This window comes from Hippocampus bargibanti, linkage group LG09 (assembly GCF_051943395.1).
Source record: "Hippocampus bargibanti isolate YZ-2025 linkage group LG09, ASM5194339v1, whole genome shotgun sequence".
Taxonomy (NCBI): Eukaryota; Metazoa; Chordata; class Actinopteri; order Syngnathiformes; family Syngnathidae; genus Hippocampus; species Hippocampus bargibanti.
Window position 1 is genome coordinate 5,449,138 of NC_142742.1, and position 27,186 is coordinate 5,476,323.

The following is a 27,186-nucleotide window of genomic DNA, read 5'->3' on the forward strand; positions in this document are numbered from 1 at the left end:
TTGCCACCTCTTAAAATAATAACATCCATGAATGAGAAATGTTTTATTTGTTTTATTTTATACACTTTAGCTTCAAACTAACTAAAAAAAAAATCATTCAAGCATAATGTGTGCACGTGTACAGACAGATTCATCTTGGGAATGACAGAAATATATATATATATATATATATATATATATATATATATATATATATATATATATATATATATATATATATATATATAGTATGTAAAAAACCTTTCCTTTCCTAGAAAGGGATCCTTCACATCCAGTAAAGTTAAAGAAAGGAAAACATAGGCAAAAATAAGCACCCTCCTCCTCCTTTTTGGAGCGAAAAAAATCCAGAGAGGCAGGTAGTCTTCAGCTCGGCTGCCACCAAAAAAAAGGGGACTGGATGAAATGGGGATGGACCGCCACAGGATTGGAGGATTGTAGGATTGTCGCCGTCGGTGTGGCCCCTGGCCAAGCCCATACGTCTTTATATAGTGTCAACACACCAGGGGGAAAGTCCTGTGTGTGCATCCACTCTGCTGAGCACTCAACTTGTTCCAGCATCTTCCACTTGTCCTCTCCTCCTCCTGTCCTTCTACTCACGCCATGGCCGCATTGAGCCATCTCCTCTCGATCTTCTTGGTCTTCCTAGCGGGGAACCTCCTCACCGAGGCCACCTACTACCGGCCCCACCGCTACTTTCCGCACTTTATCCGCTTCCGCCAGCCTTCGTCAGCTCACATGGAAAACCACCTCCCGGAGGTCGTGAACCCGCCGTCTGCTCCCCGCCACCCAGGCGTACCGAGATACCCCGTCGTCCCCCACGGCATCCACCAAGATATCCAGACCCTAACGGAGGCGATCCACCCGGAAACTGATGTCAACCAGAGGGTACCCCAAGTCATCCCATCGGCGCCAGAGTCCCACTACCGATCAGTACCAGAGTCTCACTACCGATCAGTACCAGAGTCTCACTACCGATCGGCACCTAGAGTCAACTTGACCAGGGTCTTCTACGGCGTCATGTTCGACGCCGGCAGTACCGGCACCAGGATCCACATTTATAAATTCATTCAGAAGGATCCAGGTAATCCCTCCCTTGCGTTGTGCCTCCAGATTCGCGCCTGTGTGTTAGCTCATTCATCGGTGGCAAGTGCGCTTCTAAAAGTAGCTGAGGTTTGACTCTGTAAACGAGTTGCGCAGAGGATGCATGTGACGTGATGCTGGCTGAAAATATCCCCAGCTGTCAAAACCATTCGAGTGTTTCTTGTTCTCTTTTAGTCTCTGTACCGCTACTGGTTTTCTGTTCACTGATTTTATATATATATATACATATTTTTTCCCTCTGTCATTTTTCTCCTTGTAGTCGAACTGCCAGTTCTGGACAACGAAATGTACCATGCAGTGAAACCTGGACTTTCTGCTTATAAAGACAACCCTGAGGAAGTATGCCGTTTTTAAATTTTGTTTACACGATAAATGACAGTGGTTAATGGACAGGATATCTAAAATTCAGAAAATTGGTGCTCAGGTTTGAATTGGCATTACGGTCAATGTCGGGGTGTATAAGGCGCATCCAAAAGCTGTGATTTTATTCAATAGACTGTCAAGCGTCCTTGAGAGTTTTGAAAGGCGCTTATAAATTAAATGTATTATAATTAATACATGACCCTGCGCCTTATACACAGGTGCGCCTTATACGTGAAGGAATATTGAGCCACAACAGATGACTCCATTTCCCTCTTTCGAAGAAGTCATGTGAAACCCTAGCCACCGCTGTAGCGCCTTATAATGTGGTGTGCCATATATTTTGAAAACGTTTATACATTGATATATTATATATCAGGGGTGTCAAAGTCATTTTTTGCCACGGGCCACATTGTAGTTATGGTTTCCTCTCGAGGGCCGTTATGAATTTGGGGAACCCATTAGAATGTTTAAATCCCTTCACATATTACATATAGAGCACACAGCAAATTAATGAATACCTCGTTTTCAAATCTGAACTCAAGAATAATGGCTTTTATTGTGGTTGACATCCAAAAATATGAAATTTTGGCTCAGATTTTAGCAATCATCATGGAATTTAACAAGTTTGATTTAATTTCGCGGGCCGAAAAAAAATGATGTGGCGGGCCGGATTTGGCCCGCGGGCCTTGACTTTGACACATGTGTTATATATGGAAAACTTTTTTCATTCATTAAAGGTGCGCCTTAGGTATGGAAAAAGTTTGAAAATACACCATTCATTAGGGGGGCCTTATACACCGGAAAATACGGTAAATATATATAAATAAACTATAAATACAGTTGAGTTGAGAATATTGAGCCGCAGTAGTAGTGTGCGGTGCATGCTGGGATATATAAAACAAGCGTTTCATTTTGCTCATCTCTTAAATTTTCCTCATTGTTTACCATTTCGGGCACAATGGTTAAAAATGGAAATTTTGGCCTTTTTTGCTTCTTTTTGTATTTAGTTTCTCTAAAAAAAGGTTTATTTCTGAAAATTCCGAGGCCAAAATATTCAGTGAAAACCCCTCAAGAAGATAAAAGTTTTAAAGAAGGAAGATTGGTCATCTCTGAAATGTATATTTAGTATTGTATTGTGATAACCTCGGATAAAACCATGGAGTATGGATGGATTGAGTCCAGATTTTCACGTGTTTATTCAGCATCTGACTATCATAGACTCTTTCCTTTAGCGTAGCACATTATTTTAGATGCATAACGCAACCCTAGTCTCAATTGTAGCACCTTATATTCTTATAAGCCTTATATAAGGAAAACCTTTTTAAATATGTTATTCATTGAAGGTGCGCCTTATAATGCGGTACGCCTGATAGTGCAGAAAATACTATAAAAAAACAAGCAATATTATCCCATAAAGCCACACAGCTCTTTTTGCTGCTCTTTCACATTATATTGTGTAAGCATATATCATCAGTTGGTATGTTCAGTGGGTTGGGTTCACACGCAAACACTAATTACACGAACGAAACATGCTGATGCACCTGGATTTACCAACCCAGCCCCAATAACAGTAAATTTTGCATATGACCTTGTTCTAATCTGGACACACGCTGTTACTTCTGTAACTATAATTGCCGTATCCTCCCCAGGGCGGCAACACGGTGCGTCAATTGCTGAAGATAGCCAAGAAAACCGTGCCAGAGGAGGAATGGAGGAGGACCCCGGTGGTCCTGAAGGCCACGGCGGGCCTTCGTTTACTGCCTGAGGATAAAGCTCGCGCTCTTTTGAACGAGGTGAGGCACGTTCTCTCTCAGCTGCCCTCAGACACTCTGGCACAAACGCAAGCCGCGCCGCCAAGGAGTGGGATGAGAAACCGCTAAGTGCTTACAAGTGTCTTTTGGTTTAAAAAAAAAAAGAGGAAGAAACAACTCTGCCCTTTTGGTGGTTATAATTTTGAAGAAAAAAAAAACAGCTGTTGTCTGGTTGTCATTTGAAGTATTCTGTCCGCGGCGGTTGCCGTTATACCATCTCGATCATTTTACTTTTGATACCGTCTAGCCAGATTTTTTTAAGACTTGCAGAAATCAGATGAGTGAACAGCCATAAACTGTCAATCTTTAATTTCAGGTGCGACATGTTTTTCACGAGTCTCCCTTCTATGTGCCACGCAACAGTGTCACCATTATGAATGGAACAAATGAAGGTATGTTCTCGTGTGTGTGTGTGTGAAAATGGTCCCCAGAAATCATAAAAACATGTGTGTGTGTGTGTGTGTGTGTGTGTGTGTGTGTGTGTGTGCGCGTGTGTGTGTGTGCATGTGTGTGGTTGGATGGCAGGAACATGCACGCATTTTTTTTTCTAGCTGTAAATCATTTGCAAAGGGCGGTCCCCATAAGTGATGAGCTGAAAAATGGTCCCCTGAAATCATAAAAACATGTGTGTGTGCATGTGTGTATGGTTGGATGGCGGGGAGGAGGACACAGTATTTTTTTTGTAAAGGGTCATTCATTTGTAAAGGGTGGGCCCCATAAGTGATAAGCCAAAAAACGGTCCCCAGGTCATCATAAAACGTGTATGTGTGTGTGTTTGCATGGCGGGAAGGGGCCCACATGATTTTTTTTTCTAGTTGTAAGTCATTTTATAAAGGGTGGTCCCCATAAGTGATGGGCCAATATCCTGTGACTGTAAAGTGTCCTTGAGAGTTTTGAAAGGCGCTTATAAATGAAATGTATCATTATTATAAAAAACGGTCCCCAGATCATCATAAAAACGTGTATGTGTGTGTGGTGGGATGGCAGAAAGGGGCACACATTATTTTTTTTCTAGCCTTAAGTCATTTGTAAAAGGTGGTCCCCATAAGTGATGAGCCAAAAAATGGTCCCCAAAAATCATAAAAATGTGAATGTGTGTGTGTGTATATATATACAGTAAAGTCTCGTTATATCGATATTCAAGGGAGTCCGAAAAAATATCGATATAACCGGGACTATCGATATATCCGACCCTGTTTGCATGTAATTTTCTCAGTGCGTGCATAGAAATAGTATCGATATATTATATAGGGACTATCGATATATCCGATATCGACATAACGAGACTTTACTGTATATATATATATACACACATGTATATATCATATATATTTTTTTTGAAAGAGGTATTTTAGCATTCTCATTGTGCATCAAAATGCATCATTGCAGCAGTGTTGTACTCACAGCTAAGGCCCTTTGCACCCTTGTGTTGTTTCAGGAGTCCTGGCCTGGGTCACGGTGAACTTCCTGACAGGTAAGACATCGCCCGAGTTTTGCCTTGTTAGTGTTGGGCAAAAATGTGATGAATAGTCACGTATTTTTCTATGGACACAGCGAATACATTTTCAAAAACATATCCATATACAGTATATATTTCGCACCCATATCCCTCGTGGGATGGTTAAACATTGCCAGAGGTCTGACCGGCGCTTTATCGGTACCTCCCGCAAGAAAAAACAACACCCGAAAAAAATTGGGAATGGCGCTCCATGTCATATTTTCAATTCCCGAATAAATTCGGGAATGGCAGTGAATGAGTTAATATATTAGTCGCTTAATTAACAAATTAAACAAAGTATTATGTTTTTTTTTTTTAACCACAGGCCACTTGTATTCCAACACAAAGAGGACAGTGGGCATCCTGGACTTGGGAGGAGGCTCAACACAAATCACCTTTCTTCCTAAATCAAAGGTAAAAAAATAAAAATAAATAAAATGATGGCACATCTGGTAAAAATCACACCGCCAAATGTTTGTTTCCTGTTCACCAGAAAACCGTTGACTCTGCTCCCCATAGTTACATTGCCAAATTCAACTTGTTCAATAGCACCTATCAGCTCTACACACACAGGTAAGTGGTCAAGTTTGCCATATTGTTCCTTGAATCATGAACGTTTAACTCATTCACTGCCAGACAATGTGCAAAAATGTGTCCCACTCCAGTGCCAGGGTTTTTGTCATTCTCACTCAAATTTCAGGACCCAGAGAATATTGAGTTTTAGTACTACATAAATATTGAATGCAATGTTAGAAACCTTAGACTCTCCTTTCATCAGAAAAAAAAAGAGTTAATTCTTAAGTTATATGGTCTGGAGTTATCAGAGCTTGAAATGGGCCCGGCTGTACAAGATACAATACAATACATACATATTGATTTATATAGCACTTTAACAACATCAGAAGCTGTAACAAAGCACTAACATGGACAAAAGGAAAATGCTGCCCCCTCATGGAAGGGAAAATAAACATTGCCAGAGGTCTGGCAAGTGCTTGATCGGCACCAAGCAAGAAAAACTAAAACACGAACAAATTTGCGAATGGTGCTCACTCCATGTCACACATTTCAATTCCTTAATAAATTCGTGAATGGCAGCGAATGACTTAATGGGACATAAAAGCAATTGGTAAAAGCTTTTAAAATCTTACTATGTTCACCTCATAGCTACCTTGGAAATGGACTCTATGCAGCTCGGTTGGCAACTCTTGGAGCACTGGGGGCTGATGGTAATGGATCTTAAAACCTATGCTATAGAACAAGAAGGACCTTTTAATTGACAGGAGGGGTTTTGGGCTTTTTTTTCTTCACATTTTAGGTCTCGATTGGAAAGTTTTCACCAGTTCGTGCCTCCCAAAGAAGTTCAGCGAGGAAGTGACATTCGGTGGAACCACATACAAAGTCAGCGGAGTTCCAGATGGTAAATCCTTCTACCTGAAATTGAAATGAAAAGAAGCGGTTGCCTACACAAACAAGCCAGTTAGTCCTGTACCACATATGAAAAGCCAAAAGATGCTGGGCTTGTCCCTTTTGTGCGTGCGAATGTAATGAGTGGCTCAAACTGGACCACTCACAATTATGCGGTAAAAACAAACAGACAGTCAAAGCAGCACGAACTGTCGTTCTTGTCAGCACACGGTCAGAGCGACGCAAAAACGAGGCAGGCGTTTTCATGATGCTGGTTGACACATTGGGACTTCCCTTTTGTATACAACCTCAACTTTTCGTCTTGGGTTTGAACCGAAAAACCGAGGTTACATGAATTGACATTACGTCTGCGTAAGCTCTCAGGCGTACAGGAATGGTTCATTGATGAAAATGTTTCTTCAGCCGTTATCTGTACTTCTTTGAAGGTGTCGGACATTTCGCTCCTCATCCGAGAAGCTTCGTCAGTTAACTAAAATTTTGCTGGTAACTCTGGCCCTATATATGTATCCCTAATCCAGTCCAGGGGTGGCGGTGCAAGACCTCGACTTGATAGGTCCCTGCCCGAAGGTCAAATAGGTAGCTATATAGCTATATAGCTAATAGATAGCTAGCTTAATAATGTTTCCTGACTTCAATTGACCTTTTTAATTCCATTTACCCAATTATTGTTAATTCAGCACTGTGTAGGCAGTGCACCATGTCAATTGAATTTTCAAAGCGATATTCTTACAAGAAGACGGCCATTTTGTAGAGTCCTAGTTGATGGACACCGATTTGGTCATTGAGTGTCATTGATTTAGAAATGATCCCTAATGTCCAGCAGAGGACTATTCCCTGACGCGAAACTGATTACTTCTTTTGTCCTGACTGATTATGGTCTATGACTGGCCCTGATTGCCCCATTCGCCCTGGTATCACCTCATCAGCATGACTAAGCCTACGTGACATTGTCTCCAGGTGGCAGTGCCAGACCTCTACTTGATAGGTCCTTGCTCTAAGGTTGGGGGTAGCAGAGGACTATTCCCTGAAGCTAAACTGATTACTACTTTTGTCCTGACTGATTATGGTCTATGACTGGCCCTGATTGCCCCATTCGCCCTGGTATCACCTCATCAGCATGACTAAGTCTAAATGACATTGTCTCCAGGCTATGCAGGCTACAAGCTGTGCTACTACGAGGTGATGAAGGTCATCAAGGGAATCGTACATCAACCTTATGAGGTGAAAGGCAGCAGCGTGTTCTATGCTTTCTCCTACTACTTTGACAGAGCCGTAGAATCCGGCCTCATCGGTGAGTTGGCGATCACCGGGAGTCACGTTTTCATTGCCGGAGTCGTTTCTTGTCAAAACTCACATTTGACTTTACCTCACAGATGACAGCCGCGGCGGCGCAATCGAAGTCAGGGATTTTAAGAAGAGAGCCAAAGAGGGTGAGTCGATTTGTCATCGTCAACGGTGACCCGAAATAAATCTACATACACAAAGCTTCCTGTCAGATTAGATTTATGACTGTAAAAAAAATCCAGCCGGTTCTTTGCTAAAATAAGATAAAAATGTACTTCATTACAGGGTAAACCATTTAAAACCTTCCTTTACAATGTGAGGTATGCGCAACCGGCGTAGAGCATTTCCCCAATGAGAAGGACTATAAGATGTTGACTTAGGTCCAAGAAACCGCCTTTGACCTAACTCAACATCTTTACAGTCCTATAGCCTCGCTCACATGGTCACAGAGTGTGGCTCACGCTGGGCTGAGGACGACCGCGTAGCCACGGCGGGAGGGCACGATTCGTTCACTCGCATCCTTCTGTTTAGTTACGAGACCAAACAAAACAAACGGTCGCCTTTTAAATCATGTAGCGGTTCCAACCAAGAGTCTGGCTCTGGTGATCATTTCTAAATCAATGAGACTTGATCCAAATCGGTGTCCATCAACTAGGACTCTACAAAATGGCCATCTTCTTGTGAGAATATCGCTTTGAAAATTCAATTGACACGGTGCACTGCCTATACAGTACAGAATTAACAATAATTGGGTAACTGAAATTAAAAAGGGCAATTCAAGTCAGGAAACATATTAGCTATCAAGCTAGGTCGCTATCTATTAGCTATTTATCTATCTAGCTAGCTATCTCTTAGTTATATAGCGAGATAGCTAGCTATTTGAGTCAGGAAACATATTGGCTATCTATCTAGCTAGCTATCTATTGACTAGCTAGCTAGCTATCTATTGACTAGCTAGCTATCTTTTTGAGTTATTCCGGGTTGTGTGGCTGCCGCTGCTCACCCAAACAAAAACTCATCCTATGACTGTAAAGTGACCTTTACAGTCATTGAGTTTTGAAAGTCTCTTATAAATGAGTTTTGAAAGTCGCTATCAAGCTGGCCGTCTGTCTAGCTAGCTATCTATTAGCTATCTTGTTATCTAGCTATCTCGCTAGCAATCTATTAACTAGCTATTAGCTAGCTAGCTAGCTTTCCATCTATTTGAGTTATCCCGGGTTGAGTGAACGCTGGCGTGTGTGGTTGCCACTGCTCACCCACAGAAAAAAACTGTCACTGTAAAGTGACCTTGAGAGTTTTGAAAGGCACTTATAAATTAAATGTATTGATATAAAGGCTTTCTGATTCTGATTCTGAAAATGACTCGTTCATTCCCAACAGTCCATCATTGAATATACAAGCAAGCATATTTGGAGAAAAATCCTACTGGACCCTCCGTATCCTGCCCACCATCTTTTTTGTATTTTGGACAGTCGCCCTCTTTTCAAGATCATATAGGCCCAGACTAATACAATTTAGGAATTAACTCTTTTTTCCTGATAAAAGAAGAGAGTCAAAGGTTTCTTACGCTGCATTGAATGTTTATGTCATCCTAAAACTCAATATTCTGTGGGTCCTGGAATTCGAGTTACAATGACAAAAGCCCTGGCACCAATAACCTGTGTTGTTTCATGCGTTTGCAGTGTGCAACAAAATGACCAAATACCGAGCTATCAGCCCCTTCCTGTGCATGGACATGACGTACATCACTTGCTTGCTCAAGGAAGGCTTTGGTTTTAAAGACAACACCGTGCTGCAGGTACGTCGCACCGCCGCGGACTAGAACGGGAAAAAATATAACGTTCAAAATTTCAACTCTTTCACCAGCTGGCCAAGAAGGTGAACAACGTGGAGACCAGTTGGGCTCTGGGCGCCACATTTGACTACTTCAGGAACCTCAACATCCACTAAGGGCAGCTCAAGGGCGATGCAGTCAGCACTGAGAAGGATAATTTTGTCACTGCGGGGATTCCCTCCCTCACAGATACACCCACTTTCATCCTGCTCACCCCTCCTTTTCCCACTCTTTCTCATTAGCCGGCTAACGCTAGCAGAACTGTTTGAGAAAAACAACGACAAAAAAATCACTATCTTTTTATCAGGCCAGCTAGTTCTACTGTACGTTGAGCCCATGACTGCTGGGCTGACTTAATAGTTTAGGGTTACTAACGGGTGTTTTGGAAATGTGTCCTGACCTTGTTGTCCAGCGTGTGAGGCTAGTTTGTAGTTACGGGGATTTGAACGCCGGCCGGTTTGTACAAAACGGCGTCATGGAAGTCTTGCTAGAGTCATCTAAGTCTTAACGCTTTCTCTATTGTAGACGCAAATCATTTCACGCCGGAAAAAAAAAAATCCTTTGAACGCGATCGGCGGGGCAGTTAGCGAGCACCCGGATTCTGCCATTTCAGTTTTGCACGCAACACTTTAATTGTAGACGTTGTAGCCGAACATCATGACTCGGGAGGTCAAAGTTCACTCGCAGAAAGATGGATGAAAAGGTTTCTTCAGCCGTCATCTGTACTTGTTTGAAAGTGTCGGACGTTTCGCTTCTCATCCATAAAGCTTCGTCTGCGAACTACAAAGTTCGCTGACGAAGCTTTTCGGATGAGGAACAAGTACAGATGACGGTTGAAGAAACCTTTTCATCGATGGACCACTGAGAGCTTACAAAGTCCCAGAAAGATGATCAACCGCAGGATAAATATGAGGCTTGTAAAACTTGTAATGATGTTGCTGATTCTTCAAAAAAGCATTCAGAATATTTATTGATGCATTTCTTGTGAACTGTACAAATATTTAAATACCTGAAAATCTGTCTAATGTATTTAACAATGTTTATTTTGGGGGCTTTTATACCCATTTGATGCTCTTTTCAAAAGGTTTACCCAACTGTCCTCTCGCACGATACAAAATGATGTTGTAGATATGCCCATGACACTTCTGAAGAAGCGCTTTCAAATGCAAAATCAACCCCACCCAAACATTTGATGGAACAAGATGTTCATTAGCTAATTGAGCTTTCCATATGAAAATTGTTTCTAACTTCCTGAAATGCTTGTTGTACTAAAACCTCAGTGTGTGAATATGTTCTCTTTGTGTAATAAATGAATAAAAAATGTTCATTGATCCATTCAAGAAGTCATTCAAGTGGATGAGGGGATTATTTCTACATCATCTATGTGCGGTTCAGATCGAGAAAATACTTGATCGAAATACAGGTAACATCTAACTTACAACCTGCTCAATTTACAACCACCACCTCGAGACCCTATTTTTAACATTTTAAGAGGGGGTGTTTGTGAGTCATATAGCCTCCGAGTCTCTATTCAACATTTTGAAAGGATTTCAACTTACGACCATTGTGACTTATGACCGTTTGGTCGGAACGGAACTCGGTCGTAAGTGGGATGTTACCTGTAGTTGATATTTGTAGTTGATATCCAAAATGGAACTGTATAGTGCCACTTAGCAGTTTTTTTTGACGACGATACTCGTGCAGCGTGTTCTACCGGAAACAAATTCCTTGTGTGTTCTACATACTTGGCAATAAAGATGATTCTGATTCTGATTTTACATGTAGCAAAAGGCTAAACTGCTGCCGCTTCACACGCACTGAGCTAGAACTTCTTTTGACTAATATTTGATTAAGGGAGATGAAGCAAAATGATAATTACAATAATTATCTTGGCTCAATTATTGCAATGCGCTTGACTTTGGAGTCAGCCTGTCATGATCTGGTTGGCGACCAACGCGGGGCGCTGTCGGCCCCGCCTACACCTGCACAGGTGCTGGTCGTCCCGATCAGATTGGCGACCAGCGGGTAGCGACGTCAGCCCTGCCGGCAGCCTCGCAGGTGCTGGTCGTTATAATCAATAACACTTAAAAGGACACCTGGCACGATCATCCGGTGCCGATTCATTGTTTGTTTGCTGCTTGGTTGCTGCATGCATTGTGTACGTGTTTGTTTAACCTTGGCGGACTTTTACACTTGGTTTTCTTTTGCTACTTTGTATTTTTTCCATTCAGATCATTTTGATGTTTTACATTTTGTTACTGCTGACTTTATTTTAATACAATTTGTCAAACAACCTCCTGCTCCCTCCTGCCTGCTTTTTGGGATCCGAACCCGCCATCACCACCTTGCAAACCGTGACACAGCCAATCCTCCATGAAGCGTCTCCAGCTGATCCAGAATGCTGCTGCTCGCCTCTTGACTGCTACTCGTAAGAGGGAGCATACAACTCCTCGTCTGCCAACCCTTCACTGGCTCGCTATACATTCTGTTCAAGATATTATTTGTCTTCAAATCTTTAAATGGCCTAAAACGTGTCTTAAAACTCTTTGGCGATCGACTCCAACTGATGATTCCAACTTGATATTGGTTTTACTCTCTGGTGCTCTATAATATCTTTGTGACTGCTTTATTTCCTGTATATGATAGCTGTCTATGTTAATAATAATAATAATAATAATAATAAATTACATTTTAAGCGCCTTTCAAAGCTCTCAAGGACACTTCACATTCACAGACAAGCATAGGTACTATGATAAATAAAATACAATCTCAAATAGAAAATAACAAATAATAAACAATAATAAATAGAAACAAGAGAGAGCGACACAGAAAATGCAATTCTAAATAGATGGGTTATGAGATGTTAAGCGCTTTGTTACAGCTTCAGCTGTTGTTAAAGCGCTATAGAAATCAATATGTATTGTATTGTAATAATAAATTGAGGAAAATGAAGCCAAGTCACCCCTGAGAAGAGTAAAGGAGAAAAAAATGGCATACTTACAGCAGTAGCAGTAGCACTGTTGTCGGTGTAAGCCATGCTGATGCAGTCGAGATGTTAAACGGTAATGTCCGTATCGATTACATAAAAAAAAAAAAACACACATTGAGCAAATTCACTTTTCCACAAGAACAATTTTTAACGACCTGGAAGCCCAAAGACATAACAAACTCATAAGTGAATTAAAAAAAATCTTTATTATACTTAGTTGTTTCCACTATTTTTTTTACAAATGCACACATTGAGCCAAACAATTTACAAATGAATGAAACTCAACTGAATAGAAAGCAGGAACAGACCCGATGATGCGGTCAGCTGGCTCACTTGCTTGCAAACGCCATGATCTGCTCCTGCGCAAGTAAAATGGGGAAACATTTCTTTTCATGACCCTTGCCATACGTGGAGCTGAATATCCCGGTGAACAAAGTTGAAAAATGATTTACCCTATATGGAACAATCCCCCCAGTGAAGTGATTTCTTACTTCAGCAAATGGGGTGCTCGGTTACCGTATTTTCCGGTGTACAAAGCACACCAAAAAGCCTTGATTTTCTTCAAAAGATGACCCTGCATCCCATGCAAGGTGCGCCTTATATGTGAGGTCATATTGAGCCACAACAGGTCTGGCAACCGTAGAAGAAGTAGCGCCTTATAATGTGGTGTGCCTTATATTTGGAAAATGTTTGAAAATACACCATTCATTGGGGGTGCGCCTTATAGTCCGGTGCGGCTTATACACCGGAATGGCGGTGCACCTTATAGTCCGGTGCGGCCTATACACCGGAAAATACGATGTCATTCATTGAAGGTGCACCTTATATTGCGGTGCACCTTATATATGGAACACGTTTGAAAATACATCATTCATTGGGGGGTGCACCTTATACTCCGGTGCGGCTTATACATTGGAAAATACGATGCCATTCATTGAAGGTGCACCTTATACTCCAATGCGCCTTATATATGAAATACGTTTGAAAATACACAATTCATTGGGGGTGCGCCTTATACACTGAAAAAGACAATATGTCAACCATTGAAGGGGCACCTAGTACTGCGGTGCGGCTTATACACTGGAAAATATGATGTCATTCATTGAAGATGCACCTTATACTCCAGTGCGCCTTATATATGGAACAAGTTTGAAAATACACAATTCATTGGGGGTGCGCCTTATACTCCAGTGCAGCTTATACACCGAAAAATACAATATGTCAACCATTGAAGGTGCACCTTATACTGCGGTGCGGCTTATACACTGGAAAATACGATGTCATCCATTGAAGGTGCACCTTATACTGCGGTGCGCCTGATATATGGAACAGGTTTGAAAATACACCATTTATTGGGGGTGCGTTTTATCCTTCGGTGCGCCTTATACATCGGAAAATACGGTGCATCATCACAAGAATACAATTATCATTACCTATTTACTAAAAATATTCAAATCGGAAAATGTGACCTCAGGACGAGGGTAAATACTTTGTAAGCGTGCGTCCTGCTGACGACAATTTTGGTTTGAATCACTTAGTAGCGAATAAAGCCATTTCACATGAGTGGTCGGTAATAAAAGGGGTGTGAAAACACAAGCCACCACCGCCGTCCATTGCCCGAGTGCCAGCGTTGCACCCCACCCACACGCTTTTGGTAACACTAAATTTAGGGCTAAATTTAGATGCCATAGTAGCACGTTCGGAGCCTTGGAAATTACAGGCGGGGCTGAATTGAAGCGACGCGTCATCGCAAAAGAGCGCGGGGGAGGGCGGAGCTTAGCTTGGATCGGCTCGACGGTTCGCGTGAGGTTGAGGTGAACTTACTTTTAGTGTTGGGAGCATGTTGGTGGCCTGCAAGCCGAAAGTCCGCAGGAGAACCACAGGAGCAGTGTTGGTGGAATAGAGGCGCTTCATGAGGTCGATGGCCGCCATCATGGGAAGATTGTGGCGCTGGCGCTCGCTTTCGTATTGTAAAAGGTGCTGCATCGCCCCTGCATAACAAACCGATCGGGGGTTAAAAATTGACACGTGGTATCAAATCATCATTTAAGATTAATTTTCGAAGGGGAAGTGGAGGGGGTACGGTATATCCTGTGAAATGCCATTTGACTGTCATCTCTGGACAGCTCTGGGGCCATTGTGCCTATTTGCGTTGCGGTTTGGAATTGAAGCGGATTTACGTGGGACAGGAGATGTGAGACAATCACTACGGGGAAGAGACATTGTTTTTGTGCACTTTTGTTATTTTATTAGTGCATTAATAGGTCTTACTCGAGAGGAAAAGGAGTATACACGCACCTAATAATAACCGATGCACATGTGGAACTGCCGCAGCTTGGAATTGAAGCGGATTTACATGGGAGGGGAGATGTGAGACAATCTCTTTTCGTCAATGGATGCTATAGCTTTGTGTTTGCTTTCAACATTGAGTTTGTAGCAGACGTGCACATTTCACCATGACATCCCTGATCCACTGGTGAAAAGGATACTTTTATCCACTCCTCCTTCATCTAGAACTGCTTCATACAACAAAGAGGGTACAGAAAAGTGCTTAAGATTGAATGACTGTGTCTTTGTGTTGTCATATTATTTTGTTATTTTGACTTCAAAATGGCGCCAAGAGAGTGGCTGCCTTTACAGCACCTCCTGTATTTTATTTTTCTACTTGTTCCTTTCCTTTCCTCTTATCATCATCACCTCATCACCTTGCTGCTGTGAAATGTCAATTTCTTCACTACGAAACAAATAAAAGCTAATCCAATCCACCCCAAAAAAGCAATGAATATTCAATTGTTGGCAAAATGAATGCAGTGCGGAAAAAAAAAAACATCAAACAAAAAGCTTTTTATAATTCAACAGCGTGCATGTGAGACGGGCCTTTGGAAAATAGTTTAAGGGAAACCACCGAGTTTTGGTTACAGTTCTGGTGTCTGTTTGGAGGTCTCACTGACCCAAGTCCTTCCCGTTAAAGGCGGCCTGGCTGAGTATCTGTGTGAGGCAAGCCACATCCCCAAAGCCCAGGTTGGCTCCCTGACCGGCTAGAGGATGGACACGATGTGCTGCGTCCCTGGAAAGACAAACAGATGCTTGTCTCTACAAATATACCACACACGGATGTGAACAAAAGTACAAGGCAATTGTGAAAAAGCCTGCTTCGGATTTCGAACCAATTTTCCTTGATAAAATAACGTGACTGTCAATTTGATCGAGAATAGACATAATAGAAGTTATCATATTTTAAAGTTTCATGTCGAAGAACACAAGGCCCACAATGGAAGCACAGAAAACCTGGGGTCAATCTGAGGTGAACAGACACAGCCTGTTAAACTGTCATCTTCATGTAGGAGATATAGCCTTGGACTAATTTAGGATTTGGTAAACTCCTTCACAGGAAGAGCTATTTTGCGAGGTCACAAATCTATAACTTCATGGAAAGGACAACCTATTCAAATGTCTTGTGCGCCTTACACACCTGAAAATATGATATGTCCCCCATTGAAATTGCAGTTCATAATACGGTGCGACTTATAGTACGGAAAATACGGTAGATAAAACTGCAGTGGTTCCTTGACTTAAGAAATAATAATAATAATAATAATAATAATAATAATATATATATATATATATATATATATATATATATATATATATAAATAATAATAATATATATATTTTATTTATAAGTGCCTTTCAAAACTCTCAAGGTCACTTGCTATAAAACGTTTTTCTGATGTCAGTTAGGAAACAAAAACATGGTGTCGGTTGTCCTTTAAGAGACACAATTTAAGGTCACAGGTATCACAAATACTACAGTGTCGGGAGGTGTGTGTTTCAGGACAACCCCCCACCCCCCGCAACTCAATCATAGAGCAACTTTTCACCAAAGGTGACACATTATACCCTTACCCAACGAGCGCCACTCTGTGCCTAATGTACTCGGCGGCGTGGCCCATGCCGAGAGGGAACATGACGCGGGATTTGGGACCGATGGCCGCCACACTCGGAGGCAACTGGCGAGGCGAACCCGCAGAGGGCATGATGGCGGCGAGCGCGTTCCTGAAGAGGGAGCCGCCCATCTCAACTAACACCGACTGGTTCACGTTACTCCACTTTGGACGCAGCGAGTGGCAGGGATTTAAACAGAGAGAAAGAAGAGAGCGCATGAGAGAGAAAACAGACAATGTCGTTTGGGCTGGATAACGAAATTAACTGACATTGGAGCTAAGCTAAACTCCAGGCAAGGGCCGTATTTTTGCCCTTCCTAAATAAAGGGTTTGGCAGGGGTGGGGTGGGGGGTGGACGGCTAATTAAAAGAAGATGCAGGCCAGGCAATACATTTGAATTAGGTCTGTTTGAAAAACATTCCATGCAGCAATGGTCGACACTGGGAGACCGCAAGTTTAATTACCAAACCAGGGTTGAAACCAAACGTGACTCAACCGTGGTGACCCCATCCTTCAGCGGGCAGTAAAAATAGCCCGCTTGAGGAAAAAAAAAAAGGAGTTCCTCCAAACACAAGAAAGCAATAGGTATGTCCAAAGGAATACTCTATTGTTTCAAGGTCTGGTCAAAATAAAGTTGTTAATTTACATCTAACAAAACCACCCGAGCGTGAGGAGAAAGACACAAAGCGCACACATGCGACAAACAGGATGCGACAATGATCTGTTTTGATTGGAACTCACAAAAGCAGAGTTGATGGCGTCGACAAAGGATTCGTCGTCCAACGCCATGAGCTCCTCGGCTAGGTGGTGGCTGGTTGACCACACCAGAGAGCTCGCCGTGTCCGACAGCTGCAGCATAAAGAGGATGCATAATCCACGTTCATCAAAACAGCATCAACAAGGGTCGCATTGAATAGCATTGAATAATTTGGAGGGAAGAAAAACATAAGTGCATAAAATATGAATACATTACCGGTAACATTGCAATGGGTCCTGTTGGGAGGAACCTCTGCCATGCCACGTTGTTCTCTGTAGGCTGTTAACACGTGAAATATGAAATAATGTACATTATATCCACCTAGCAGACAACATTTCATCATCACACATTTGTGCGGTGATGAAATTGAAACATTGAAACGTTTGAGCGGTTTTTTTTAACCGTTTACAGCAGGGGTGTCAAATTCATTTTTTGCCGCGGGCCAAATTGTACCGTATTTTTCGGATTATAAATCACAGTTTTTTTCATAGTTTGGTCGGGGGTGCGACTTATAAATCGGAGCGACTTATATATGCCTTTTTTTATTACTGTATATCATTTCACATATTATTTCCACATTAAACCGCAAGAGCGCAGAGAAGAGGAAGTGGCGCCTTGTCTACCTGCCGAGTTAGGGGAGTTAAAAAGTGACACCGAGGATGAAGATTTCCATGGATTTGGTGATTTGGAGTAAAACCTGATATTTTGGTAAACTTCTTAGCATGTTCTTTGTGCTAGAGTTATCTGAATAACTCTTGTAAAAGACTGTTCTGGGTTACCAAAAACGAGGTGTGTCCATCGGAGTTGCGTAGAGCGAGCACTGCGGTGTTATGTTGGAAAAAAAAGAAGTGAAACGCAGCCTGATGTTCTCTATTTTATTTTAATTTATTTATTTTAAATTGCTTTTCAAGATAACATGTATGTTGTTTGGTGTTGGAAACCACATATTTTCTGGTGTATAAGGTGCACCGGTGTATAAGGCGCCCGCTCGATGAATGATGTATGTATTTTTTAATATAGAAATATATCAAATGTTTCCAAATATAAGGCACACCACAATACCACTCAAAGTTTTTCTACATATAAGACGCACCGGAGTATAAGGCACAATTAATGAAACAAGTTTTCCAAATATAATATATAAATATATAAAATGTTTCCAAATATAAGGCACACCAAAATACCACTTATAAAGTTTTTTCATATATAAGACGCACCGTCAATGAATGACAAAAGTTTTCCAAATATATAAATATAGAAATGTTTTCCAAATATAAGGCAAACCACATATATTAAACCAAGTATTTTCCATATATAAGTTGCACCGGACTATAAGGCAAACCTGCAATGAATGAAACAAGTTTTCCAAATATAATACAGTAAAGTCTTGTTATATCGATATTCAAGGGAGTCCGAAAAAATATCGATATAACCGGGACTATCGATATATCCGACCCTGTTTGCATGTAATTTTCTCAGTGCGTGCATAGAAATAGTATCGATATAACCGGGACTATCGATATATCCGATATCGATATAACGAGACTTTACTGTATATAAATATGTAAACGTTTTCCAACTATAAGGCGCTACAGTAGAGGCTGGGGTTACGTTTTATATATCCCAGCATGCAACGGTGGGAAATGAGAGTTGGTGGCTGCTGACAGTAGTTGCGAGACTATTTGTGGCTCAATATTACTTAACATATAAGGCGCATTGGCGTAGAAGGCGCAGAGTCATCTTTTGAAAAAAAATGAAGCCGTTTGGGTGCGCCTTATACACCGGAAAATACGGTACTTCATTTTGAGTATATTTTACAAAAAGTGATGATTGACTAGTTTATCATGTTTATTCCCATATATCTGGGGAGAAAAAGGTGACCCATCATTTACCTCTGCTAGACGCAGTACAGCAACCACCGCAGATTGGTCGTAATCCCACTTGACGGTGGGAATCCCCAATTGGCGCCTCACCATAGAATTTGGTCCATCTGCGCCGATCTGAAACACAACAAAGAATAAAACAAACAACCCCACCATTCAAAAATCTCAATTTGAATACAGATGCTCCCCTACTTACAAACATTCGACTTACGAACAACGGTACATATAAACATTTCTACTACTACTACTACTACTACTACTACTAATAATAATAATAATAATAATAATAATACATTATTATTTCATTTATAAGCGCCTTTCAAAACTGTCAAGGTCACTTTACAGTCAAAAGTTTCTGTGGGTGACTAGCGGCAGCCACACGCGCCAGCGTTCATTCAACCCGGAAGTAACTCAAATAGATTTAAAGCTAGCTAGCAAGCCAATAGATAGCTAAAAGCTAGCCAGCTAGATAGCCAACCAGATAGCTATATAGCTAATAGATAGACGGCCAGGAAGCTAGATAGCAAATAGATATCAAATAGATAGCTAGCAAAATAGCTAGCTAGATAGCTAGATAAATAAATCAAGAAATATTCACACTAAATGCTGATTTAACACCATCACACTCCTGATTTATTCAACTTCCGACATGATGACTGGATTACTTGCTCACTGTCTGGAACTCGGTGCAAGATTGTTCCTTGCGGAGTGGAGAAGATGATGACAAAGGTAAGGATATTCTCTCCAGTTGTATATGCATGTATCTTTATAGAGCATATATTTTATTAAATGTTGATTTTTCAGTACAAACCAATACAGGTTATTTATATAAGCCTTAAACAGACTTATATAAATGTTAAACATACTTATATAAGCCTTTAACATACATTCTATACAAAATATAGCACTGAAGCAACTTACGAACAAATTCACCTTACGATCTCGTTCGTAAGTTGGGGAGCGTCTGTCCAGAAATCAAACTTACAAGGAGCTTGGTCTGTAAAGTTTCCCCGTTGGCTAACACGACCCGCACCCAAGGGACGGAGCTCGCCGCCTGGTGCGGCGTCGGCCAAGTGTACTTCACCACTTTGGACCTGTACTTGACTTGCACATTATCTGACGAATCAAACAATAAAAAAAAAATGTCAGTGAAAACAAAGTGATTCGCTGGGTCATATGTTACACTTTGAATATTCGTTCACTTCTCCCTGGCCCAAGAGGATCTTAACGGCTTCGGTCTGCCGCATGCCATGGACTAATAGTGTTTATCTACGAGCCAACCACGCCACGCTTTGCACATGCTGTCGGCTTGTTGAATATTGCATCAAAACCTCCTCCTACATTTCTTAAAATACCGGCAGCTGGTTCTCCCCGCAACATGAAAGCAGCCTGAGTGACGCTTGCTCATGCGGACTTGGAGCAGGAACCATCCACAGATTGGCTACTGGTTACCGAACACGGACGTTAAATATGGGGTTTTGGTGATTGGAGAGGGAGATTTCATTGAAAACAGCTGGCGGGCAGCATACTTTTCATGTACCGTGCTACATTTTTGAGCCGCATGAGAGGGAGACAAATAGCGAGTGCACGAAGGCCCAAAAAATACATCAATACATTTAAAAAATGAGCAGTAGCCACACGCCCCTTGTTTGGTTCGAAAAGCCACTTCAAGTGCCAAGAACATAAGCAGGGTTGCTTTTGATTTGCAACATTTTGGCTTGAACTCATTCACAGCCAGACGATGTGCAAAAATGTGTCCACTCCTGTGCCAGGGTTTTCATCATTTTCACCCAAATTCCGGGACCCACAGAATATTGAGTAAACATAAATGTAAGAAACCTTAGACTCGCTTGTTTCATCAGAAAAACAGAGTTAATTCCTAAGTTATATGGGTCTGCAGTTATAATATAATAATAACAATAATAAAGTGACCTTGAGAGTTTTGAAAGGTGCAGCTATCCATTAGCTAGCTAGCTTTCTATCTATTTGAGTTACTTCGGGGTTGAGTGAACGCTGGCGCATGTGGCTGCCACTGCTCACCCACAGAAAAACTTTGTCCTGTGACTTTAAAGTGGCCTTGAGAATTTTGAAAGGCGCTTAGAAATAAAATGGATTGTTATTATTATTATTATTATTATTATTAAAACATTTCATTTATAAGCGCCTTTAAAAACTCACAAACACACTTTAAAGTCACTTAATTTTTGTGTGTGGGTGAGCAGCGGCAGCCATTCGCGGCAGCGTTCACTCTAACCGGAAGTGATCTGAGCATGAAATGGGGGCAGCTGTAGAAAAAGGCAAATGCTGCCCCCTATGATAGGGAAAAATATTGCCAGAGGTCTGACCAGCGCTTTATTGGCAACGTTCTCCCGCAAGACAAACGAAATTGCTAACAAATTCGCGAATGGTGCTCCACGTCATATTTTCTACTTCCAAATTAATTCGGGAATGGCAGTGAATGAGTTAATCAATGAGTTAATCAATAACTAGTTTTCAAATGTGAAAGGAAAAATAATGACTGTTATTGTGGTTTACATTTGACAATTTGAAATTTTGTTTGGGACTTTAGCTAGCATCATGGAATTTCACGACTTTGATTTGCTTTCGCGGGACGAATAAAATGACGCAAAGGGCCAGATTTGGCCCCTGGGCCTTGACTTTGACACCTGTGGGCAAGATCAATCAACAGACCATAACCGAATAGAACATGAATTTTACTTCTCAAAAAGGAGACTGAATGGGCCGAATAAAATTATGTAGCAAGCCAGATTTGGCCCCCGAACCTTGACTTTGACCCCTGCGGGCTAGATCAAGGAACACATGGCAACTTGAAATAGGTCACTGGACCACTTTACGTGTCCTCGAATGGCAAGGCCAGCTGGCCTCGGCAGTTCCGAAAATGTGAGGTTAAATGATTGGAAAAAAAAAACATAAATAGATCATGGCGGGAATATAACTAAAAATGGCAGCGGATGGAATGATGTGGTGACACGGGGGCACTGCGCGTGCGACCGTGGAGCCAAATGATTGACTGGGTAATTGTTCCACTCACCCGACAGGCCATCCAGCTGTTTGGTGAGCGCGGACACGACCACGTCATTCTCTACGATGTAGGCCATCACTTCCTCCAGGTTGTCTTTATCAAATGTGATCAGGGCATCGGAGCAGGCATCCCAAACCTAAATGCAGAGTTTGAAGTTTAACACAAATATAGGAAACTTATAAAAAAAATACACATCATGTTTTCCACACTACAAGGACGACCGATGAATTACATTTTAAAACAGGAGTTTGGCATAATTTTCCTTTTTTGATATCAACAAAAAAAATAGAAATTGCAGTAGAGTATAATGTATGGAATGTTCTGCATTTTTATAACATCAAAAATATTCCAGGATTTTATCAGACTTTATCACAATCCAATAATAAATATAATTTTCAGAGAGTACCAAAGTTCCTTCTTTAAAACTTTTTTGTATTTCATGGAATATTTTGGCCTTAAAATTTTCAGATATAATTTTTTTTAGACTAAATACAAAAACAAGCAAAAACCACCAAATTTTCCATTGCGCCAAAAATGAAGAATTTTTAATTTTAAGAGATTACCGAATTTTATATATATATATATATATATATATATAGCAAAGTCTCGTTATGTCGATATTCAAGGAAGTCCGAAAAAATATCGATATAACCGGGACTATCGATATATCCGACCCTGGTTGCATGTAATTTTCTCCGTGCGTGCATAGAAATAGTATCGATATAACCGGGACTATCGATATATCCGATATCGATATAACGAGACTTTACTGTATATACAAATATATATACATACAAATATATATACATATACATACAAACATACAATTACATATATATACCTATATATATATACACATATCATCTCTCTCTCTCTCTCTCTCTCTATATATATATATATATATACACATTTGTACAAGTATTTGTATATAGAGTTATATCCATATATACACTTATATAAAAGTAGACACATATACACATACACATACATATCCATATACATATATATATAGTGTATATGTGTATCACTGCTTAAGCAATGCACTCCACATATTTTTTGCAATATTAGCAAAAAAATCTGCTTCATGACTCCGTTCGGTTCACGCCACAGTTGCCGGGTAGAATTTAGTGAAGTTGCAATGATTGCAGAAAAGACTTCAAGTGAAAGTGTTTTATTAAATTAAAGGCTGAGCGGCATTTAACAAGTTGGTCAAACATGTTATTTGGCACAAAAATTACATGTTTGTAAACAGTACGGGGACCGTCAATAATATCGGGTTGTTTATAACTCTAATTCCGAACTTGAAAGTGCCATTTGAGTTCAACATGAGCGGGTGAAAGTGTTTGCTTAATCCTCTCCTGGCTTGTAACTATGCTGAGGTAACCCATCATTCAGATGTAATACACGACTGCTGCTGCTACCCTTTCTCTCCAGCTCACCATAAAATCAAGGGATATACCCCTTAAAAAAACCACTAATGGCGTTTTTGGTTTGCAACTTGATATACGTGGTAGAGGGGGGGAAAGGTGGGGAAGAGACCAGCCCTAAAATTGTTTGGGGTTTGTTTAACGAATTGTGACGCGATGCAACTATTGCTTTCCTTGCAAGATTTAAAGGACAACCGACGTCTCCGGACAAGTTGTGTCCATAATTTGTAAAATGGCTTCAAATGACTTCTACTGAGCATATTTTAATGAGATTCCACCGCATATAGCTATATTTTACATTTTAAGACTCGCGCTGAATATTCAGGAAGTCTTGTTTTTGCGGTGGTGACGAGTCCGTACGTGACGTCACTAAAGGAACGCCCCTTCCCGAAAAAAAGACGCATTGTAGCGGTCCTTCCATCACGTCAATGTATTTTGCTGTAATGTTGGGTCTGGGGGACCTCGTGTTGCACCCAAAAGCCACCAGAAGAGGGCTTCCAAGCTCCATATAAGGAATTTATCAGCCTGCGGAAACATAGGTGGCCACAGGAGGACGCCATTTTGTGCCTCTTTTTCGGTGAGAAATTTCCCCTCAATGTTGCCTCAAAATGACAGGGAACAACTTCTTTAATCGATTGCAAACATGTATGCTTTCCTCTTCAGAACTATTTGAATCATATTCATAACTGGATGAGGAACAAGAAAGCATATTTATTGTACTAAGTTCATCCTGTCTACTTGATATCTAATGTTGAGCAGATTCTTTATTTACAGACAGTGTAGGTGTTCAAATAAATACCTGACATGTTTCGGCGACTACTTCCGCCTTCATAAGAAAGCATATTCTCCGAATCTGAAGCCATTGTTTTGATTCTCAAGCAATGCAAGACGTCTTGGCGTGACGTCACGAACTGAAGGCGGGACTTTCTGAAAATGCCCAATTCGCAGCTCAATTTATTGCAGATTTTGGACACTTTAAGTCATTTTTATTGGTGTTTTGCATTTGAATAAAAATATACTGCGTGTTTTCGGTATTGTAGATGCTATAAAACGTTTTTCTGATGTCAGTTAAGAAAGAAAAGAGTGACGTCGGTTGTCCTTTAAACAACTTGCAACCTTTGGAGAAAATGACCTTGCGCCGAATTTAAACTGGTGGGGAAAGTTTTCGCATGGCGCAAACATTATTTAGACATGCGGTACATATTTGTCCTTCTCTAGCTAGGATGTGAATGACTATGATCCAGCAAGCAAAACAAACAAAAAAGTAGCAGAATAAAAGGTATCACGGATGAGGTACGCTGCCATAATAGCCCAAAAAGGCACAGCTTGATGACATCTTAGCCCCGAGGAGTGAAACACTGCGGTCAAAGCTTTGGTATCCAGCAACCACATCTTACAAGCCGGGTTGAGCCTTGCATCCATTGCCACGAAGCGGCAAACAACCTTTCATCTCGCTGCACTTGTTCACATGAATCTTCATAATTAGAAGACACGGGGAGTGAGTAGCAATTTGCAAACGTCAAAAGTACGGTTGGAAGAAGAAAAGAAAGTAGGTCACCCAATGCTGGATCGCCTATCATGAAGGTGTGCGATTTTTATTTTTATTTTTAATAGAGATGCTAATAAAGGCAGAGATTGCATAAAGGAATGAAGAAATTACACGTCGGCATGAACCCAGCATTTAATGTAAATGAAACCATACCATGTGCATAATTACACGCACACCACAAATGAGTTTTTTTTTGTTCATTTCGCTGTTAGTTGGAGTACAAGTGGAATGTCAAAGAATTTGCTCTCCACAAATTGTATAGTATTATGATTATTGGATGACAGAAATACATGGAAAATATCAGTGTGCAGTGATTTACAAGTTAAAAACCGCAAGACAGAGTCAAATAGAAAAAATAATTAAACCTCGGGCATTGCGGCCTTTTTTTTTTGGCTTTTAAAGCTAATTAGAAAACAAGCACCAAATTCAAAGATTGTGTAAGATACCTGCATCTTCTTATAAGGCTTGCATCTCCATTTTGTGATCGGCTCCCATGCGCCAATACCTGGAGAAAAAGAGACATTATACAATGATGGTGGAAGTGATTAAGTAAGAAAATTCTGAATTTCATTGAATTTGTGGTACAAATATTACTCTATCGTAGCAAGTTGTGGATTTAGTAATAGCAAAAAAATGGATTCACAGCTTCTGCCATCGTGTGGAAAAAAACTTTGATTACTCTGCAGTCACTAAATGTTACTGGCATAAACAGTTTCTGGATCCTTTTTTTGCAGCCAATTGAAAATAATTTTCAGACCATTAAGTGAGATGGGATCATTTCTCCCAGTACCACCTCTCCCATTACACTAATGTGGTCTCATGCCAGAGAGTTTGGGAATCAATACATTCCAGATCAAAAGAAAATGATGTGGTCTACTGCACCAGTAAGGAGTGTAACAGATCCTGGACTGATCGAGCTGACTCTGGTGCTATAGCTGTCGGGAACCTTATCCATCACTTTCTTGTTTCCTGCTTCCAGAAGAAGGATTTTCTTCTCTGATAAGTTGGGATCTATGCCTGCCACAAGGGAAAAATAGATATCACGGTTGTTGCTGGTTTTTTTTTCTTTCCATTTTGTAATCAGAGCGCACAATGTTTTGGATGACAGCTTGATGTGGTCACTCACCGAGGGAGCATGCCATTGCAGTTCCAACCATCCCTCCCCCGGATATAATAACATCATAAACTTCATTGTTGCCACTCCCGTCACCATGGTCTGCACACACGAGTCCTCGGCTGACACGTTTTACTGCAGATGAGCGTTTTTCTGCCATTAAACAACGCCTGAACCCATTCCGGGCTATGCTAGCCCTTGTAAGGTTTAGCATGATTCGATTTTTAAACGAAACAAGCCTTGTATTAAAGTAAGGTAAACATTCCCTCGTAGAAGCCTCGCCTTAAATATACAATGCACAAAATAGTTTCTCCTTGAACGCGCCCGTAAAAGAGCCACCGAGTGACCTCAACACTTCAGCCATGCTATGTTTACAACTTGGGGCATGGGAATTCACTTCCGGCTTTGTAGCCAATCACGATAGAACTTTGTGGTAGGTCACGTTTCCGCTTTGGGAAACAAGCGCTCACAGAGATACGTTATCGACTAACATCAGGGTGGTCCTTTATGTCTTTTTCGTTGTTTTTTTTAGTTTTGTTTCTTTAATTTTGTTTAAATTATCTAAAATAATGTGTTACGTTTTGTTTCTATTCAAACACGTCCAAATGTAGTGTCCTGTGCTTTATCGCTAAAAACTAAGAAGCCCCGATGTAGGAAAATACATAACTCGCCTGTTTTTCAGGTAAGGGACCCGTAACGCTTTTCAAAAATCACAACAATGCACATTCAATTTGAAAACAACAATTAATATAACGCTTTTCGAAGTGAACTCTTTATCTGCTTTGTGCGCTCGTTTGTGTGTATTGTTCGGTTGCCACGGAAACACGTAATTTTACAAGGGGGTGTGGTCATCTCCAAATTTATTCCAGTGAAATATTTACAATTCTTTTCCAATAGAGTAACTCGATCAGGGTTGGATAGAAACTTGTCAATAGGTAGATGGTGACATAGACGCGGTCAAAAAGTTAATGAGCCTAATCGATGAGAAGGTTTCTTCAGCCGTCATCTGTACTTTTTGAAGGTGTCGGACGTTTCGCCTTCTATCCAAGAGGCTTCGTCAGCGAACTAAAGTCTTACTGGTCGTAACTAAAGTCTTACTGGTCGGTTAAATTAATTAACCGAATTAATTTATGCTCCACTTATAATGGATTTTTCCCCCCACCA

At 40.9% G+C, this 27,186-nt stretch overlaps 3 protein-coding genes across 4 annotated transcripts in view; 1 reads left to right on the plus strand and 2 right to left on the minus strand.

Annotated features, from left to right (window-relative positions):
- The window catches only part of bbof1a (basal body orientation factor 1a), a 31,643-nt gene extending 19,189 nt beyond the window's left edge, over positions 1-12,454 (minus strand). For both annotated transcript variants that reach the window (XM_089003947.1, XM_089003946.1), the window contains exons 1-2: positions 12,318-12,454; positions 4,680-4,742 (exon numbers count right to left, since the gene is read on the minus strand). The gene's annotated coding sequence lies outside the window, so the exon portion shown is untranslated. The remainder of the gene's footprint in view (positions 1-4,679; positions 4,743-12,317) is intronic.
- Positions 250-10,663, plus strand: entpd5a (ectonucleoside triphosphate diphosphohydrolase 5a). The gene is made up of 13 exons (XM_089003948.1): positions 250-1,081; positions 1,361-1,440; positions 3,114-3,257; positions 3,592-3,667; positions 4,714-4,749; positions 5,099-5,187; positions 5,267-5,346; positions 5,938-5,999; positions 6,089-6,190; positions 7,346-7,489; positions 7,572-7,628; positions 9,165-9,280; positions 9,349-10,663. Exons 1-13 carry the CDS (start codon positions 601-603, stop codon positions 9,430-9,432), a joined length of 1,551 nt encoding a protein of 516 aa, XP_088860074.1. The 5' UTR covers positions 250-600; the 3' UTR covers positions 9,433-10,663.
- Positions 12,455-12,492: 38 nt separating the features above from the next.
- Positions 12,493-26,424, minus strand: coq6 (coenzyme Q6 monooxygenase). The gene is made up of 12 exons (XM_089003951.1): positions 26,035-26,424; positions 25,791-25,925; positions 25,355-25,413; positions 21,942-22,068; positions 19,875-20,005; positions 18,899-19,006; positions 17,223-17,285; positions 16,991-17,098; positions 16,212-16,414; positions 15,257-15,372; positions 14,130-14,296; positions 12,493-12,664 (listed from the first exon to the last, which is right to left on the minus strand). Exons 1-12 carry the CDS (start codon positions 26,234-26,236, stop codon positions 12,635-12,637), a joined length of 1,449 nt encoding a protein of 482 aa, XP_088860077.1. The 5' UTR covers positions 26,237-26,424; the 3' UTR covers positions 12,493-12,634.
- Positions 26,425-27,186: the final 762 nt, after the last annotated feature.

What these genes read in the sequence shown, in the direction of transcription:
- coq6 (XM_089003951.1), bottom strand. Translation starts at nt 26,236, where the DNA reads ATGCTAAACCTTACAAGGGCTAGCATAGCCCGGAATGGGTTCAGGCGT. An exon ending in GACCCATTGCAATGTTACCG is followed by an intron (nt 17,099 to 17,222) that starts GTAATGTATTCA and finishes TTTATGCTGCAG; the next exon opens with CTGTCGGACACGGCGAGCTC. An exon ending in CACAGAGTGGCGCTCGTTGG is followed by an intron (nt 15,373 to 16,211) that starts GTAAGGGTATAA and finishes TTGTCTTTCCAG; the next exon opens with GGACGCAGCACATCGTGTCC.
- entpd5a (XM_089003948.1), top strand. Translation starts at nt 601, where the DNA reads ATGGCCGCATTGAGCCATCTCCTCTCGATCTTCTTGGTCTTCCTAGCG. An exon ending in ATAAAGACAACCCTGAGGAA is followed by an intron (nt 1,441 to 3,113) that starts GTATGCCGTTTT and finishes TATCCTCCCCAG; the next exon opens with GGCGGCAACACGGTGCGTCA. An exon ending in CTCGCGCTCTTTTGAACGAG is followed by an intron (nt 3,258 to 3,591) that starts GTGAGGCACGTT and finishes CTTTAATTTCAG; the next exon opens with GTGCGACATGTTTTTCACGA.